This window comes from Pyrus communis, chromosome 6, assembly GCF_963583255.1.
Source record: "Pyrus communis chromosome 6, drPyrComm1.1, whole genome shotgun sequence".
Classification (NCBI taxonomy): domain Eukaryota; kingdom Viridiplantae; phylum Streptophyta; class Magnoliopsida; order Rosales; family Rosaceae; genus Pyrus; species Pyrus communis.
This window is the reverse complement of record NC_084808.1, coordinates 2,690,283-2,706,482: the sequence shown is the minus strand read 5'-3', so window position 1 is coordinate 2,706,482 and position 16,200 is coordinate 2,690,283. Positions and strand designations below refer to the sequence as shown.

General features: G+C 38.6%; 1 protein-coding gene across 1 annotated transcript; it reads left to right on the top strand.

The window, feature by feature from the left end:
- The first annotated feature begins 9,188 nt into the window (after positions 1-9,188).
- LOC137737838 (uncharacterized) lies at positions 9,189-11,804 on the top strand. Its single transcript, XM_068477407.1, has 8 exons — positions 9,189-9,621; positions 9,725-9,849; positions 9,946-9,983; positions 10,149-10,259; positions 10,365-10,444; positions 10,856-10,892; positions 11,118-11,159; positions 11,449-11,804. The coding sequence occupies exons 1-8, from the start codon at positions 9,322-9,324 to the stop codon at positions 11,511-11,513; spliced, it is 798 nt and encodes a 265-aa protein (XP_068333508.1). The 5' UTR covers positions 9,189-9,321; the 3' UTR covers positions 11,514-11,804.
- The last annotated feature ends 4,396 nt before the right edge of the window (positions 11,805-16,200 follow it).

Genomic DNA, 16,200 nt, shown 5'->3' with positions numbered 1-16,200 from the left:
CTAGCGAGCTTTATACGTGTATGTTTGCATTGCCAAGTACCCTCATATTATAATTAATTAAGATGGGATAACCTGGTTTTGGATTGCCAATCCATCTGTTCTTTACTTTATGCATGCTTTATAATGTATATTTAAACTAACCTAAATAATAGATTAATTTAAATAAAATTAAACGTGCAAGCGCACGAATCAATTGTAGTAATATATGCAAATACGAGATCGATCCCACAGGGATTGTTTTAACACCAATTTAACGATTAATCACGCTAGACTTAATTAAACAAACAAAGGATAGATTGAATTGAATAATTGAGCAATTGATTAAGACTAAAATTAACAAGAAAAAGAAAAGACAATTAACAAAAACAAACACATGACACAAGAAAGCCTAAGGTTATGAATCCACCAATAACAATCATATTTACTTTTCCTATAGCCAACTATTATCCAATTACCATGCCAATGTTAAAGGTTGTTCTTTCTAAGGAATGAATTAATCGGTGGTTAGATATCAACTCTTGTATTTCTACATGATAATTATATCCTATTGGTTAGGCATACAATTAAACCCATAAAAACCCATTAAGTGTAGAAGAATCATGTCAACCAAGTAGGACTAGCTTGGTATTGGTCATCCTCACTAGTTTGTCTACTCTTCTTAATCTTAGTTCCAATAAACCTAATTGATTGGTCATCCTCATAGATTTATCTAAATATTTAGATGCAAAATTCATAAAAGTGATCAGTCATTAGAAATCCGAACCTAGAATAAAATACTCACAAAGATTAAGAATATAACATGGCATATAATCAGATAATAATTAACAAAGTACTTCGCAAATATTCATGTCATGGCTTATGTGACATCCCACATCGCCCAGGGGAGTGATCCTTATATGTATATTCCCATCCCTACCTAGCACGAGACCTTTTGGGAGCTCACTGGCTTCGGGTTCCGTAGGAACTCCGAAGTTAAGCTAGAAGGGGGCTAAAGCATTCCCATGATGGGTGACCCACTGGGAAGTTGCTTGTGAGTTCCCAAAAACAAAACCGTGAGGGAATGGTAAGCCCAAAGCGGACAATATCGTGCAACGGTGGTGGAGCAGGCCCAGGAAGTGATCCGCTTCGGGCGGGGATGTGACAATTTGGTATTAGAGCCTAACCCTGGCCGTGGTGTGCCGACGAGGACGTCGGGCCCCTAAGGGGGGTGGATTGTGACATCCTACATCACCCAGGGGAGTGATCCTTATATGTATATTCCCATCCCTACCTAGCACGAGGCCTTTTGGGAGCTCACTAGCTTCGGTTTCCGTAGGAACTCCGAAGTTAAGCAAGAAGGGGGCTAGAGCACTCTCATGATGGGTGACCCACTGGGAAGAGCTCCCAAAAGGCCTCGTGCTAGGTAGGGATGGGAATATACATATAAGGATCACTCCCCTGGGCGATCTGGGATGTCACAATCCACCCCCCGATGTCGGCACACACGCGACCAGGGTTAGGCTCTGATACCAAACTGTCACATCCCCGCCCGACCACGCCCTCACAGTTTTGTTTCTGGGAACTCACATGAGAATTTCCCAATGGGTCACCCATCCTGGGAGTGCTCTCGTGCGCTACTCACTTAACTTCGGAGTTCCCATGGAACCCGAAGACAATGAGCTCCCAAAAGGCCTCATGCTAGGTAGGGATGAGAATATATATATATATATATATATATATATATATATATATATATATATATATATGGATCACTCTCCTGGGCAATGTGGGATGTTACAATCCACCCCGCTTAGGAGTCCGACGTCTTTGTCAACACACACGCGGCCAGGGTTAGGCTCTGATACCAAATTGTCACATCCCGGCCCAGGGCAGAACCACTTCCCTAGCTCGCTCCACCACCGTAGCACGATATTATCCGCTTTGGGCCTTGACCACGCCCTCATGGTTTTGTTTCTGGGAACTCACACGAGAACTTCTCGATGGGTCACCCATCCTGGGAGTGTTCTCGTGCGCTACTCGCTTAACTTCGGAGTTCCCATGGAACCCAAAGCTAGTGAGCTCCCAAAAGGCCTCGTGCTAGGTAGGGATGGGAATATACATATAAGAATCACTCCCCTGGGCGATGTGGAATGTCACAGATTCATCATAAACCTTAGAAAATAACTTAGTTACACATAGAAATAAAAAATAAAAGAAAGATAGAACCCGGAATCCATGGAAAAGCACGTCCCTAAGCTCTTCTTCACTTATTGCGGAGATGGTGAATGGTGTATTATGGTGTAGTAATATGGGTATACGAGGGCGGATGGATGGATCTAAAAGAGAGCTTAGGGACTTATTTATACTAGAAAACCCTAAAAAGTCTGGGAGAAACTCTCCTAAAATAAAACAAACTCCTAAACAATTAATGACACAAACTAGGAAAAAATCCTTCTTGGCTTGGGAAACACGTCATTTGTCTTGCACGTCAGTTTTGGGGTCGATTTATCTTCTAGAAAATTCTATAAAAATATGGGAAACATAGTTTTATCTCCTATGTTTCCAGGAATATATCGCACGCCACTAGGAAAAATCGGGAAAGCTTTCAAATCTTCATTCTCCCATAGCTGCACAATTCTGATGGGAAAACAACTTTTGTGGGATTGATTCGTGAAACTGGAATGAATGGCTTCATGGAAAATTATGAAATTCAGATACAGCAATCTTCAGCCTCTTAGCTTCCTTCTACAATTGGCCTTGCATCAAAACTCCTCCAGAAAGTTGAATTATCACCAAAAACGTCCTAAATATGCACAGATTGGCTGAAACTGAGAAAAGGAAAGTAATAAAGCTCATTTATAATCAATTCCTTAACAAAACTTAGGGATTATTAACATGAAAATATGATAAATAATGCACCTATCACTTTACTGTTCCATACACAGTTCTTACTTTGATCCATTGAAACTGTTCAATCTCAGGAGCTTAATTACAATATTCTTTCTTGTACATGTATGTGGAGGTGTATTGGCAAGTGATGAATACAATCAACTTCCAATGAGATAAATTAATTAATTAACATAACATGTACACATCACTCATATGGTACACCAATCTTTGTACTAGGCTTTGAATTTCATGGTTTAAGTTTTGTTTTAAAGTGCATACAAGCATGCTTCTGCCATTTAATCATTAAATGCATGTATTAGGTTGCTTAATGAACTAAGTTTATCAAATATTTTCCTTCAATAGGTATTTATCATACCCTGAGTTTTACCATAGCGAGGTTTTGTGAATTTTATTACTTATGCATTATTCTGTTTATTTTGAGATTCACATTCGCTCAATGTGTCGTCGACTCCATCAACTGTTCTTACTTCATCGCTAAAGACTTGATGTGACATTTGTCTGAGTATTTACACACTAAAGAGAGTGTGTTACAGTCATAGATTCATTAGGGAAGTGATTGTATAAATCCTAGCAAATTATGTAATATCTTTTACATAGTTTCTTAGTTGTAATTGTATTTCTTGAGGAGTAAAATTCTCAGTCTCTTATCAATAAATAAAAGCATAATGGGGGTAAGAAATCACTACCACAAAATCACTAAATTCGCTCTTCTCTTTGTACATGCCTTTGGGCCTCTCCCTTCATATTCCCTAAGTAAAATAGCCCTACAACAAATTGTTTGCTTGTTTGTTTGTTTGTTTGTGTTTTTTTTTTTTTTTTTATTTATTTATTTTTTTTTTTTATGTTTTGTTGTTTTGAACAAATGAAATTATCTAAACCAAGGGAGTGGGGAAGTGAGCTAAGCCTCACAATGGGCTAGCAATAACGTGGTTCAAATTCGTGTTTGGTGAGAATCAAACCTAAGACCCCTCACTTACAAGTGAAGAGGAATACCACTAGACCATAATATTAAGGGGCAACAAAATATTATTTTAGAAGCTCTCTAAAAAATTTCTACTCCAATAATTCTCTCTAGTTTAAGGAGTAATAAATGTCTTAATTCGTTTTTAATCTTGATACTTTTCATATGTTTTGTTTGCAAATAAAATTAAAAACAAAAAACAAAGAACTATCATTGACACTCCAAAAATTCAATTGTGCTTTCTTCATAAGAGTATTTTTTAGACACGGTAGTTTCTTACATGACACGGTGACATGACACAAAAATAATGGGTTTCGGGTCAACACGATAATTAATCGGGTCATTATGGGATGACCCGTTAAGAACCCGTTAATAACGGGTTCTTAACGAGTATACACGTGGGTAAACCGTTTCGACCGTTAAGAAAAATAAATTATAATTTTAAAGTTTAATTACTAAAAATTTTATTATAAAATACAATAGCCATATTGTATATATTGGTATTGACACACCCCGATCGAGATCAGGGCATGTTGGCCGTCACGTGGAAGTGACGTAACCATGTGCATAATGCGGAAGCTAATAAAATAGTAATAAAAGTAGTACGAATAAATAAAAACCAGCCTACACAAGGTAATAACATACATGTGCAAGCGTAAGTGTGAAAACAAAGTTCAGAGCACGAAGACCTAATGCAGTTCGGGAGAAAACAATACTACAAGGCACACCCGAAGGTGGTCCTACACTGGTAATAATCTGTCAGATATGCCAGGAAATCCTCTGGGGAGCCACCAAGAATGCTAGCCAACTAGAACCTGGAGGGGCGCAAAACAAAAAGTGTGAGTGGGCGAAAACAAAGCTTTTCAAAAACCATTTCATAAACAAGTTCTAACTCCTCGCCGTAAAACCTGTATACTTCCCAGAAAATATAATATACATATATATAGATCATGCTCCGAAATATGCTATGCCAAAACCTCGAAGTAGAATGCAAGTGCCCAGGTAATATCACACCAATGCCATATAATCAGTCAGCCGAAGTCGCCTAACGTGACATGTACGACTGAATCTAGAGCTCAAATCTACATCTCACTAACTATACCTGCACACGAGTCGGAACCACCTAAAGTGGTCTGTGCAACAAGCCTGGGTGTAATATAAGTACGCTCAAGTGTTACGATCACGTGAAGGCTGGGCGAATAATCGCGGGTCACCTACGAGTCGGAACCACCTAAAGTGGTCTGTATGACAGGACTGTGCACCTAACTTGGATCCAAGATGAGCGTGTGGTGCGGGAGGTGAACATCACGTGAAGGACTGTGCCCAACTCTGGGCGGGAGCACTAACACCGGGGGTGCAGGTTATGAGCTCTCTAAGCATCTCAAACCACTACTGAATATAAACATAAATCATAACTCACCTGGCACTTACCTGTGCGTCCACAGCACCAATACACACATATATATAACTATATATGCAACTAACAATGCATAAACGAACGGCAATATAATGCATGGCATATAAACGAATAAACGTTTCATTTAACTTTCTGGAAAAAGTATAAGTATATATGTATATATGGAAACCAAAAGCCCATTCACTGGTACGTGGAAGGGTCGTAACCCCCTTGCCTCGAGTGACCACGCTCGTCCTCGGGATAGGTATCACCTATATACGAAACAACTATAAAAACGTTAATTTTAAAACACATAACCAACCTTAGGAAATAACTTCTCATACAATGCTCAAATGGGGTGTATGAATACACCAACGTGATCTACTCAACCTCAGGAACATCCCCATATTTTTAGAAAAAATTTTCACCGTCGCACGCGCCCCCACACGCCAGCCAAGGCATAGCCACACATGCCGGCCACGCGTAGGCACGTGCCTGGCACGCTGACGGTGTCAGTTAACGCCGTTAGGAATATTCCGTTAACTTTAACAGAATCCATCAACGCCGTTAGGAATATTCCGTCCAAAATGACGGAATATTCCGTCGTTTTCTCCGGCGAGGCTCCGGCGCCGGAAAATCGGGAAAACTTCAAATCGTGATATCTTCTTCGTTTTTCAACCACATTTCACAAAATTGGTACCAAAATGAAGCTTACAACGAGAGGAACAAATTCATACCACTTTCAAGTGCTAAAACCCACGAAATCTCGCCGGGAAAACACCACCAACTCCGGCCAACCTCGAAACTCACGATCTCGACGTCCAAAACCTTCAAACGAACCACCCCGAGCCTCCTAAGGACCTCACCAAGCTTCCTACAAGCTTGAAATTCCCAAAAACACAAGAATTAACGTGTGCATGAACAGTGACAAAAATCGGGTATCCCGAGTTCGACGTGAAAACGAAGGTATCCTTACCTGAAATGGGTATGGTTGAACTTCTACGGACCTCACGAGCATGGATATGTACTTTGTTTCTTCGATCTGTGAAGATTTGGGTGGTTTCTATGTAGGTCCGTACAAATGGAAGGGAAAATGGGAGAGAGAGGGCTCGGGACAGGGGGGTGCAGGGCAGGGAATGGTGAGGGTGTGTGTGTGGGGAAAATGTGTGGTCCACAACCAGCCACACCCAGCTCAAAACAACCACACAACGTAAAAATCACACTAGGGGCAAAATCGTCTTTTCACGCGTACGGTTTGAAAATTCCGGAACGGGCTGTCACAGGTATATTGTATATTAAATATATATTTTTGTATTATTATTCTATATAAGTTAAAAAAATTAAGTTTTATTTATTTATTTATTTTTATTATGAGAGTTTCTTATTATCATTAATAGGATAAATTTTACTTAACATGTTGTCCAAAATTAAAATCAACTAGTATAGTATTTGTATAGGCAATAAGACATCTCTACAAGTATGAAAAATGTGAAAGAATATATAAACACTCGTGATTCATCATTCCTCCACTTGTAGACAATGGTTACACTTATATTATCGTTTACATTTTTAAAACCTTCCAAACCGTCATGAATAGTGTTTTTTATTTGAGTGTAAAAGTAATAAAATTAATAATAATTATTGTAGAAGTGTAAAAAATGTAAAAAAGAAATATACAATCACTCGTAGTGACAAGCTTTACAACTTTCGTGAAGGGGTCAACTTCGAAATCAAACACTTTAATCCATAAACCTTAATTTTGTATTTAACCATTGATTGTCGCTTAGGTTTTATTATTTATATTGAATTTCATTTTTAAAATTTTCTTTTTTGAAAACATGATCTTCTGGGGGATGTAGAAGGATAAACGGTTCAAATCTTTGATATCATGCCCCGATATTTACGGTTAATTGAAATATGAGTCGATGTTATATAGTTTGTAGAGACTTTATAAACACCAAGCAATATTTTCACTAACGGTAAAACTCTGAACATAATATTAACGATCCGAATCGTTCATCTTCCTGTATCCTCTAATAGATTATGTTTTCAAAAAACAAAATTTGGTGAGAAAAACGAAGCATAAATGTAAACAACAATCGAAGGTTAAATTTTGATATATGATTTATATGATTATAGTGGCACATTTCAAAGTTAAGCCCTTCACGAAAATTGTAAAGCTTGTAATTACAAGCGTTTATATATTTTTTCTATATTTTTCACACTTCTACATTAATTAAAAAAACTATTAAAGACTTTACTTAAACAATAGCCATATGATAAATGAGAAGAGAGTGCTAATGTAGAAAGCCTCATTCAAAATATTATCAATATAACTCTTGAAGACAACATATCGAGCCAAAGTTCCAATACCATTTCTCATGGTGATTGATGAAAATTGAAGAGTTTGATTGTAAGAAAATGTGCAAGGTTCCAAACCTTGTAACATAACTCCCTTAATTTTGCAAATCTTTTGAACATTTGATATTTTGTAATGTTCTAATGTTTTTTATTTTATTTTTTATTATGCTCTTATTTTGGGTATGTAAATATGTAATACTTGAAAGACAAATGTGTTTTTATGTTTTGAATGTGATAATATGGTATGTATATACTTATTTAGTATTATATTTTTTATTTGATTATTTATTGGTTTAAAATATATTTTTCTTAACAAGTAACGGGTCGGGTCATTTTACCCGTTTATTTTAACGGGTGTTACACGACACGACCTGTTAAGATATTGGGTATGATATGAAAACGACACGAACACGAGAAACATGACACGAACGTCAGGTCTAGTATTTTTGACACAACTCGACCTAAATCAGGGCGTGACGGCCAACACGCCTTAATTTCGGTGACTCCGACTAGATGGATGTGCTCTAGACTCAGTCGTGCAGGTCACGTTAGGTGACTTTGGATGACATATCATTTGCATTGATTTAGATCACCTGGCTTCCATATTTTTATGCTGAGATATTCGACATGGCATATATGTGGATTTTGCTATTCTGAGCATGGTTGTGGTATAGATATGTATTCTATTTCTGGGAAATTATACAGGTTTTACGGCGAGAGGTTAGAACTTTTGAGAAATGAAATGATTTTGAAAAGCCTTATTTTTTCCCACTCACACTTTCTGTTTTGCGTCCCTCCAGGTTTTAGGTAGAAGTGTTTTGGTGGCTCACGGGGATTTCGACAGTGGTTCTGACCATCACAAATGTAGGATCACCTTTGGTGTTGTATAATTAGTATTCGTCCTGCTGGACTGCACTTAGGCTACTTATGCTCTGGTTGTGTATTTCACACTTAATCTCGCACTAGCACCTTATTTTAGCTAGTGCTCTAGTTAGTTTGGTATTTACTTATTCGCATTTCTCTATATCATTATTGCTTCCGCACTATGCACATGGTTACGTCACTCTCATGTGACGGCCAGCACGCCCTGATTTAGGTCGGGATGTGTCAATTTTTCTTTCTAAACATACGATTTTTTGAGTGCACAATTGAATTTTTGGACTGTCAATAATAAAATTTTAGAGTGAACAATTAGATTTTTGAAATGTCATTAACAATCTCCAAAGAATAAAAGTAAATTAATCATCAATAATTAATATAATAATAATTGTTAGAAATTAACTTGATAAATGAAGCCGGAGAGAAAGACAATCCAATTTGATAAAGGAGATGATGAGATGGACTGGAGAGACGAGAAACAGAGATGAAGTAGACGGCAAGAGAGAGAAAAGATGAAGTCGGTATGGCAAGAAGGCTTAAGAGTTTTTTTTATCGGAAAGTAAAGGTTAGAGGATGAGATGATGATTTTGGATAAATGATTAGGAAAAAAAAATGAAATGCATAATATAATAAAAAATTTCTTAGACTCTAAAAAGATTAATTTAGATGATTTACCTATAGCCAAAGATACGATAATCCAAAGCTGCTGGTGGTCCAAAACTGAATCACGACCGTCAGCATATACCGAATCTCTAGGAGGACGCAACAAAATTTGACCGAAAATTGTGTGACAAAAAAAAAAGAAAAGAAAAAATCGATAACAAAATTAATCAAAATGAGCCGACTGTTGTTCTCTAAATCGCTCCTCCCAGCACCCTCCTCTCTTGCTTCCGCCCCCCTTCGAGGAACACCATTCAAGTTTTCTTCGTCGCCCACTCCGACTTCTAGAGTTCCTAATCGTATGGCCACCGACGCTTCGTCGTCCCCGCCATCCGCCACCGGCGGTGACGCCACCGACCGTCCCGTTTCCAATGCAGGCCACGAACCGACCACCTCCCCTTCTTCTTCTTCTTCTTCTTCGTCGACTCCAGCTTCCTCTGCCATTGATTTTCTCTCGCTCTGCCACCGCCTCAAGGTAATCGAATTTGTGAACAGTTCGTAGTTGTGTTTTGTTGTGGGAATGGGTTTTGAATTGTTTGGTTTCGAATGAGTTTGTGTTGTTGTTGGTTGTGAATTAGACGACGAAAAGAGCTGGATGGGTGAAGAGAGATGTGAAGGATCCAGAGTCGATAGCTGACCATATGTACCGGATGGGATTAATGGCTCTGATTGCTTCTGATATCCCCGGTGTCGATCGAGACAAGTAAACTCTGTAAATTTCTTCCTGTTTTATTTATGGGATTTATTCCCAGTGTTTTCTAAGATCTTTTTCTCTTCTTCTTTTTTAACTTAATTTCAGGTGTATTAAAATCGCCATTGTTCATGATATCGCTGAAGGTGAATATTACATAATTAAACCCTGTAAATTTTCATTTTAATGTTCAATAATGGAAATGAAAATTCCTGAAATATTCATGAATATTTGGAAAACGTTTTCTACTTGTGATTTATTGTTGCTATTAAGGCTGTAAGTTTTTTGGTTCCTTGCAATTTCTCGGGTAGCCATTGTTGGGGACATAACCCCCTCGGATGGGATTCCAAAGGCGGAGAAGAGTAGAAGAGAGCAAGAGGCGTTAGACCGCATGTGCAAATTACTCGGTGGAGGCTCAATAGGTAATAAGCTAGTTCATTCCAGGATTGCGCTTTTGTTATTCTTATACCTGAAATTGGTAAATACTAATCTTATTTTGGTTGGTTTACACACTTATCATATTTCAGCTAAAGAAGTAGGTGAACTGTGGATGGAGTATGAGGGGAATTCCTCGCCAGAAGCTAAAATTGTTAAGGACCTCGATAAGGTATGTAGATTGTTGAACTGAATTTGTGAATTTCGATTCTAGCTTCAATTGGTTTCCGGTCTTATTACGGCAAAAGTTATGTATAGTTGGTCAGCTGGTAATCTATGTTCACATGGTAATCTATGTTCATATTGCAATAGTGTTTATACGTTTTGTTAGAATTGATTGAATCTTCAAGAAGTGATGAGTATAGTTGAGTTTTTAAGATTTCTAAGTCTGTTTAGAGGAATTATGATGGCAATTGTGGGAAGGCATCTAGATAAGTTTTGTCCGACTCTGATAATAGCAGTGGGCAGAAAAGGTTGAGTGTAGTGATTGATTTACCACCTTTGGTACTTCAGTTTCAAATTTTTCTTATTAATGGTCGACGTGTTCACTAGATTGTATGTTGTAATTTTGTTTTCCATGCAGGTGGAGATGATCCTTCAAGCCTTGGAATATGAAAAGGGTGAGGCTTTTCTCTATCCATTGTATCATTTCTGAATTATGGTATCAATTGGCTTTTAACTTCAAACACAGATGTAAGGGGTCTAGTCATTTCATCTACAACAACGCAAAAGAAAATGACTTTTGTCTATCATGCGCGCTTATAAACTAACCCCATATCTGACTACAATATTCTTCATATTCTGAAAATAAAAATTGGACTGAGTGTTATTTTGGATTTGCGCAGAACAAGGGATGGATTTAGAAGAGTTTTTTCAGTCAACTGCTGGTAAGTACGTCTGGCTCTTGTAATTAGTTTCATCAGTATGCAAGTCGTTTCCTTTTCCATTGCTTTCCTCAAATTTCTGGAAATCATTACACAAAATTAAGTGCCACATGCATTTGTGTGATCATGAAAAATTTGTGCTTCAAATGAGAGAATAAAGCCTTTGGAGTACGAGCTTATATCTTCAAGCACTTAAGGCTGTATATTTTCCCGTGTGATTGCGTTAGGTGGATGATCATTTTATGTTCTGTGATTTTGAACATAGCCTTAGAAATGCTCAAACTTACTGCAGGGAAGTTTCAGACTGATTTGGGAAAAGCGTGGGCATCAGAGATCGTGTCAAGAAGAAAAAAATAAGGCTAGTTTCTACCCAATCTTTTGCAATGGCCCTAGAAGAAATTTCCATTACTTTTGAATCAGGATTAGATTCGTACTATTCATCTTTAATAAAAAGAGATGTAGCACGATGATATTAATGTAAGGTATTACCTTTATATTTATGCTATGGGTAGTCGAAACTTAAGAGTTCCTACTTATAAGTGAAGATGAATGTCATTAGATTATAACACTAAATGGTGTTTACTTGTAACTTTAATTATGCTATTAACTAATAGTTACTAGAAACAAAGAAATAAATATACTAATTTCATTCCATAAGCCGCTCCAAAAGGGAGGATGGGTTTTATACATCGAATTGCTTAGTGACATCTGCTCACAAATATTCAGATACCAAATTCTAAACAAAAGAAAATTACAATATGGACCTGTGGCCTAAATAGCTAAGTGCGTAAAATGCCGCCCTCGTCAAAAAGGAGCTTGTCCTCAGGCTTCAAAGTCTAAAAAACCAGCTTGGATGGAGTTGGCATCCTCCTCAAGGAAATATTTTATCCAAGTAAGAATAGTTGAGCACACAGGGGTACATATTAGCTCTTAAAGTAGGAACGCACTCAAAACAATTCCATACCTATGAAATTGAAAGCCTAGTGTTGGTGAACCAAGACGCTTTACAAATTAAAGAGGAGAGTTTGAGTTTTCATACCCTTGAAGCTCATTGTTGTGTTCACAAGGAAGTGAAGGGTCTTTAAGTTCGCTCCAAGCTTCTAGAATGCTTTCTTGTGTTTATGATCTTCTTTCTTTGAATGTTTGCTTCTTTGCTTCTCCTTTGCTTCTTGAAGATTTGAGGAAATGATCTCCAAAGCTTGCCAGGTTGCAAGCCTCTAAGTCTCCACAGAAAAGATGAGGTGTCAAGTGAAGATGGAATGATCTACAGGATGAGAGATCACTAGCTATTCACCCTAGATGGGTGGCCTCCTGAGAAGAAAGAGAAATGACATATTTCTCTTTTGCCTCAAAGAAACCCCAATGAGGTTAAGTTATAAGTTTGTTCTTATACCTCATTCCAAGTAAATAAGAAACTTAATAAGTCCATCATCACACTGTCTCACACTTTCTCTAGCATGGCCAGTTTTGACATTGTTTGGGCTAATTCCCGTTTTGTTTAGTTGTGTTGAAAAACCCCGCACACTGGACCTTGTTCTTTGATGTAACCAACGGCAATAGACTAAACTAGCAAATATAGAAAACTTGGAAACACACAAAAATTATACTGGTTCGGCAGAACTTATGCCTACGTCCAGTTGTGATTTCCCTAGGTAGAGAAATCACCTCTTCTTTGATTAATAATAGAGATTACAGAACTTATGCAAACCCTAGAACTAATCTCAAACCTCTCTGCTGTTTGGCTGTTTTCTCTCTGCTGAAAATCAGCCTTGCCGCACCCTATTTATAGATATAGGGTTGGCTTACATGTCCTTTACAGATTATAATTCCTATTCTAAGTGGAATAGGAATTTAGACTTCCTTTCCAATTCCAAATAGACTTCTAGGATTTCTAATCTACATTGAATAAGGAAACTAAGATTCTTTCCTAGCCCTTTTAGGAGAAGAATTGGTGCACCCTTTCCCTAAAACAATCCTAAACAGAAAAGGACACAAATTTGACGAGCCCAAAACTAACAATCTCCACCTTGGTGAGTCAAACTAAGTCTTGATCGTTTGCACCCCAGAGTATCTTTGAACACTCTTGAAGTAGCTCTGGAAAAACTTCAAGAGTCTTCACCTTGGCAACCTCCTTCTTGCCTCATTGCACCTCAGGTGAGGAGGTGCTCCACTTTAATCAATCAACGAGATTGATCAAGTTCAAACAATGCTTGAACTTCTTGGCCGACACTATCTTTGTAAGGAAATCTGCGGCATTGTCATCCGTATGAACCTTTTCAATCCAAATTTCCTTAGACTCCACCCAATCTCTGATTCTGTGATATCTTGCTTCAATGTGCTTTGATCTTCCAAAAAAAACCTGATTCTTTGCCAAGTGAATGGCACTTTGACTATCACACTTAAGCTTCACACAATCTTGAGTGATTCCCATTTGACTTACCAAGCCACTAAGCCAAATTGCTTCATTTCCAGCTTCGGCCAATGCAATATACTCTGCCTCTGTGGTCGATAAAGCTGTAATTGGTTGCAGTAGTGCCCTCCAACTGATTGGTCCTCCTGCGCATGTAAACATATAACCAGAAGTTGACCTTCTCTTGTCCAAGTCCCCTGCATAATCGGCATCCGCATATCCTAACACCCCTGCATTTTCCTTTTGCTTCTCAAACATAATCCTTTGTCGCCAAGAACCCTTCAAATAACGCAAAATCCACTTGACTACATCCCAATGTTGCTTTCCTGGATTTGCCATGTATCTGGAAACGACACTGATTGCTTGAGCTATGTCAGGACGTGTGCATACCATTGCATACATGAGGCAGCCCACGACATTAGCATAAGGCACCTTCTTCATTTCTTGTTGCTCTTCCTCGGACGTAGGACACTGTTGTCCATTTAACCTGAAGTGAGCTGCCAAAGGAGTCGAAACTACCTTTGCTTCTTGCATGTTGAACTTCTCAAGAACCTTCTGAATATACTTAGCTTGTGATATCCAAATCCTTCTAGCGGTCCTATCTCTCTGAATTTCCATGCCAATGATCTTCTGTGCGGCACCTAGATCCTTCATGTCGAACTCCTCGCTCAACATCCTTTTCTCTTGAATTCTAGACTTGTCTTGACAAGCAATTAACATGTCATCCACATATAGCAATAGCAATATGATCATCCCATCTTGGAACACATGATAGTACACACAACAGTCATACAAACACCTTCTAAAATTAATTTTCAGCATGAATGAATCAAACCTCTTGTACCACTGTCTTGGAGACTGTTTCAGGCCATACAGGGACTTCCTTAGCTGACATACTAGGTTTTCTTTCCCATATTCAACAAACCCTTCTGGTTGAGCCATGAATATCGTCTCCTCTAAATCCCCATGAAGAAACACTGTCTTCACATCCATCTGCTCAATCTCCATGTCATGCTGAGCTGCCATTGCTAAAAGCAATCGGATAGAAGTATGCTTGACTACAGGTGAAAAGATCTCATCATAATCCACCCCTTCCTTTTGTGAGTACCCCTTAGCCACGAGCCTTGCTTTGAATCTCACGGCATCTTGTTCATGTAGTCCTTCCTTTTTCCTAAATACCCACTTGCATCCAACTAGCTTTCTGTCTTTGGGTTTAGGAACCAACTCCCAAACAGAGTTCTTGTAAAGAGACTCCATTTCCTCTGTCATAGCACTTATCCAACTATCTCGCTCATCACTTGCTATAGCTTCTTAATAAGTAGTCGGATCTCCTTGACTAATGTTAAGAGCATAATTAACTTCGTTTTGGTCAAACCCAAACCTGTCAAGTTTCTTCTTGTTCCGCTTAGGTTTGTCCAGTGCTATGCATCTTTGGAATGCAGGTGGATTGTTGGGTGGAGTTTGACTCCTTTGGGATATCTGGCGGATTGGAGTACCTTCAATTTGTCCTGTTTCTTGCTCCACCTGATTCCTAACTGGTGACTGATGCTGATGCTCTTCTTCTTCCTCAAAACCATCAGATTCGGCCTCTTGCTCAATTTGCTCCACCTGAGCTTCTTCTTCATCTAAACTGATTAACGGAATCTTTGTTGCTTCAATTCCAGCATCATCCTTCTTCTCCCTACTGCTCTCGACTTTATTCAGAGGCATGGTTGTCTCATCAAAGACAACATCTCGACTGACAACCTTTTTCCTGTTGTTGAAATCCCAAAGCTTGAAACCCTTAACTCCTTTCTCAAAACCTAGGAATATGCAATGCATAGACTTCGGTTTGAGCTTGGACCTTTCATCACTTAGAATATGTGCATAAGCACTACAGCCGAACACCCTGAGCTTGGAATAATCCACCGGCTTCTCAGACCATACCTCTTCTGCACTCTTAAAACCGAGAACTGTAGATGGTGATCTGTTAATCAAATAACTTGCATGATAAACAGCCTCTGCCCAAAAACTATCAGGCAATCCTGCATGAAATCGCATGCTCATTTCTCTCTCCATGAGAGTTCGGTTCATCCTCTCAGCAGCTTCATTTTGTTGGGGATTCTTCTTTACTGTGAAGTGCCTTATGATGCCTTCCTGCTTGCAGTAATCGGTGAACTCATTACTTGTATATTCACCTCCATTGTCACTTCTCAGATACTTGATCTTTCTTCCAGTTTGATTCTCGGTTTCTGTTTTCCATTCCTTGAACTTTGCAAAAACCTCGGATTTCTGCTTCATGAAATAAATCCAAACTTTCCTAGAAAAATCATCCATGAAAGTAACAAAATACCTGGCTCCACCATTTGATTTAGTTGGAGCAGGACCCCAAACATCTGAGTGAATATAGCTGAGTTGCTCCTTACTTCGGCTATCTGCACTGCTACTTGCGAATGATACCTTTCTTTGCTTCCCAAGAACACAGTATTCACAAAAGTCCAGTTTGCAAGTTGACACGCCTTCCAACAGGCCTTGCTTGTGTAATTCTTGCAATCCTTTCTGGCTTATGTGCCCGAGCCTATGATGTCATAGTTCAGTCTTGTCTTCTATACTTTGATTTACAGAAACAGCTGCTCCCCCGACTATAGTGGTCCC

What these genes read in the sequence shown, in the direction of transcription:
- LOC137737838 (XM_068477407.1), top strand. Translation starts at nt 9,322, where the DNA reads ATGAGCCGACTGTTGTTCTCTAAATCGCTCCTCCCAGCACCCTCCTCT. An exon ending in ACTCGGTGGAGGCTCAATAG is followed by an intron (nt 10,260 to 10,364) that starts GTAATAAGCTAG and finishes ATCATATTTCAG; the next exon opens with CTAAAGAAGTAGGTGAACTG. An exon ending in TTGTTAAGGACCTCGATAAG is followed by an intron (nt 10,445 to 10,855) that starts GTATGTAGATTG and finishes TTTTCCATGCAG; the next exon opens with GTGGAGATGATCCTTCAAGC.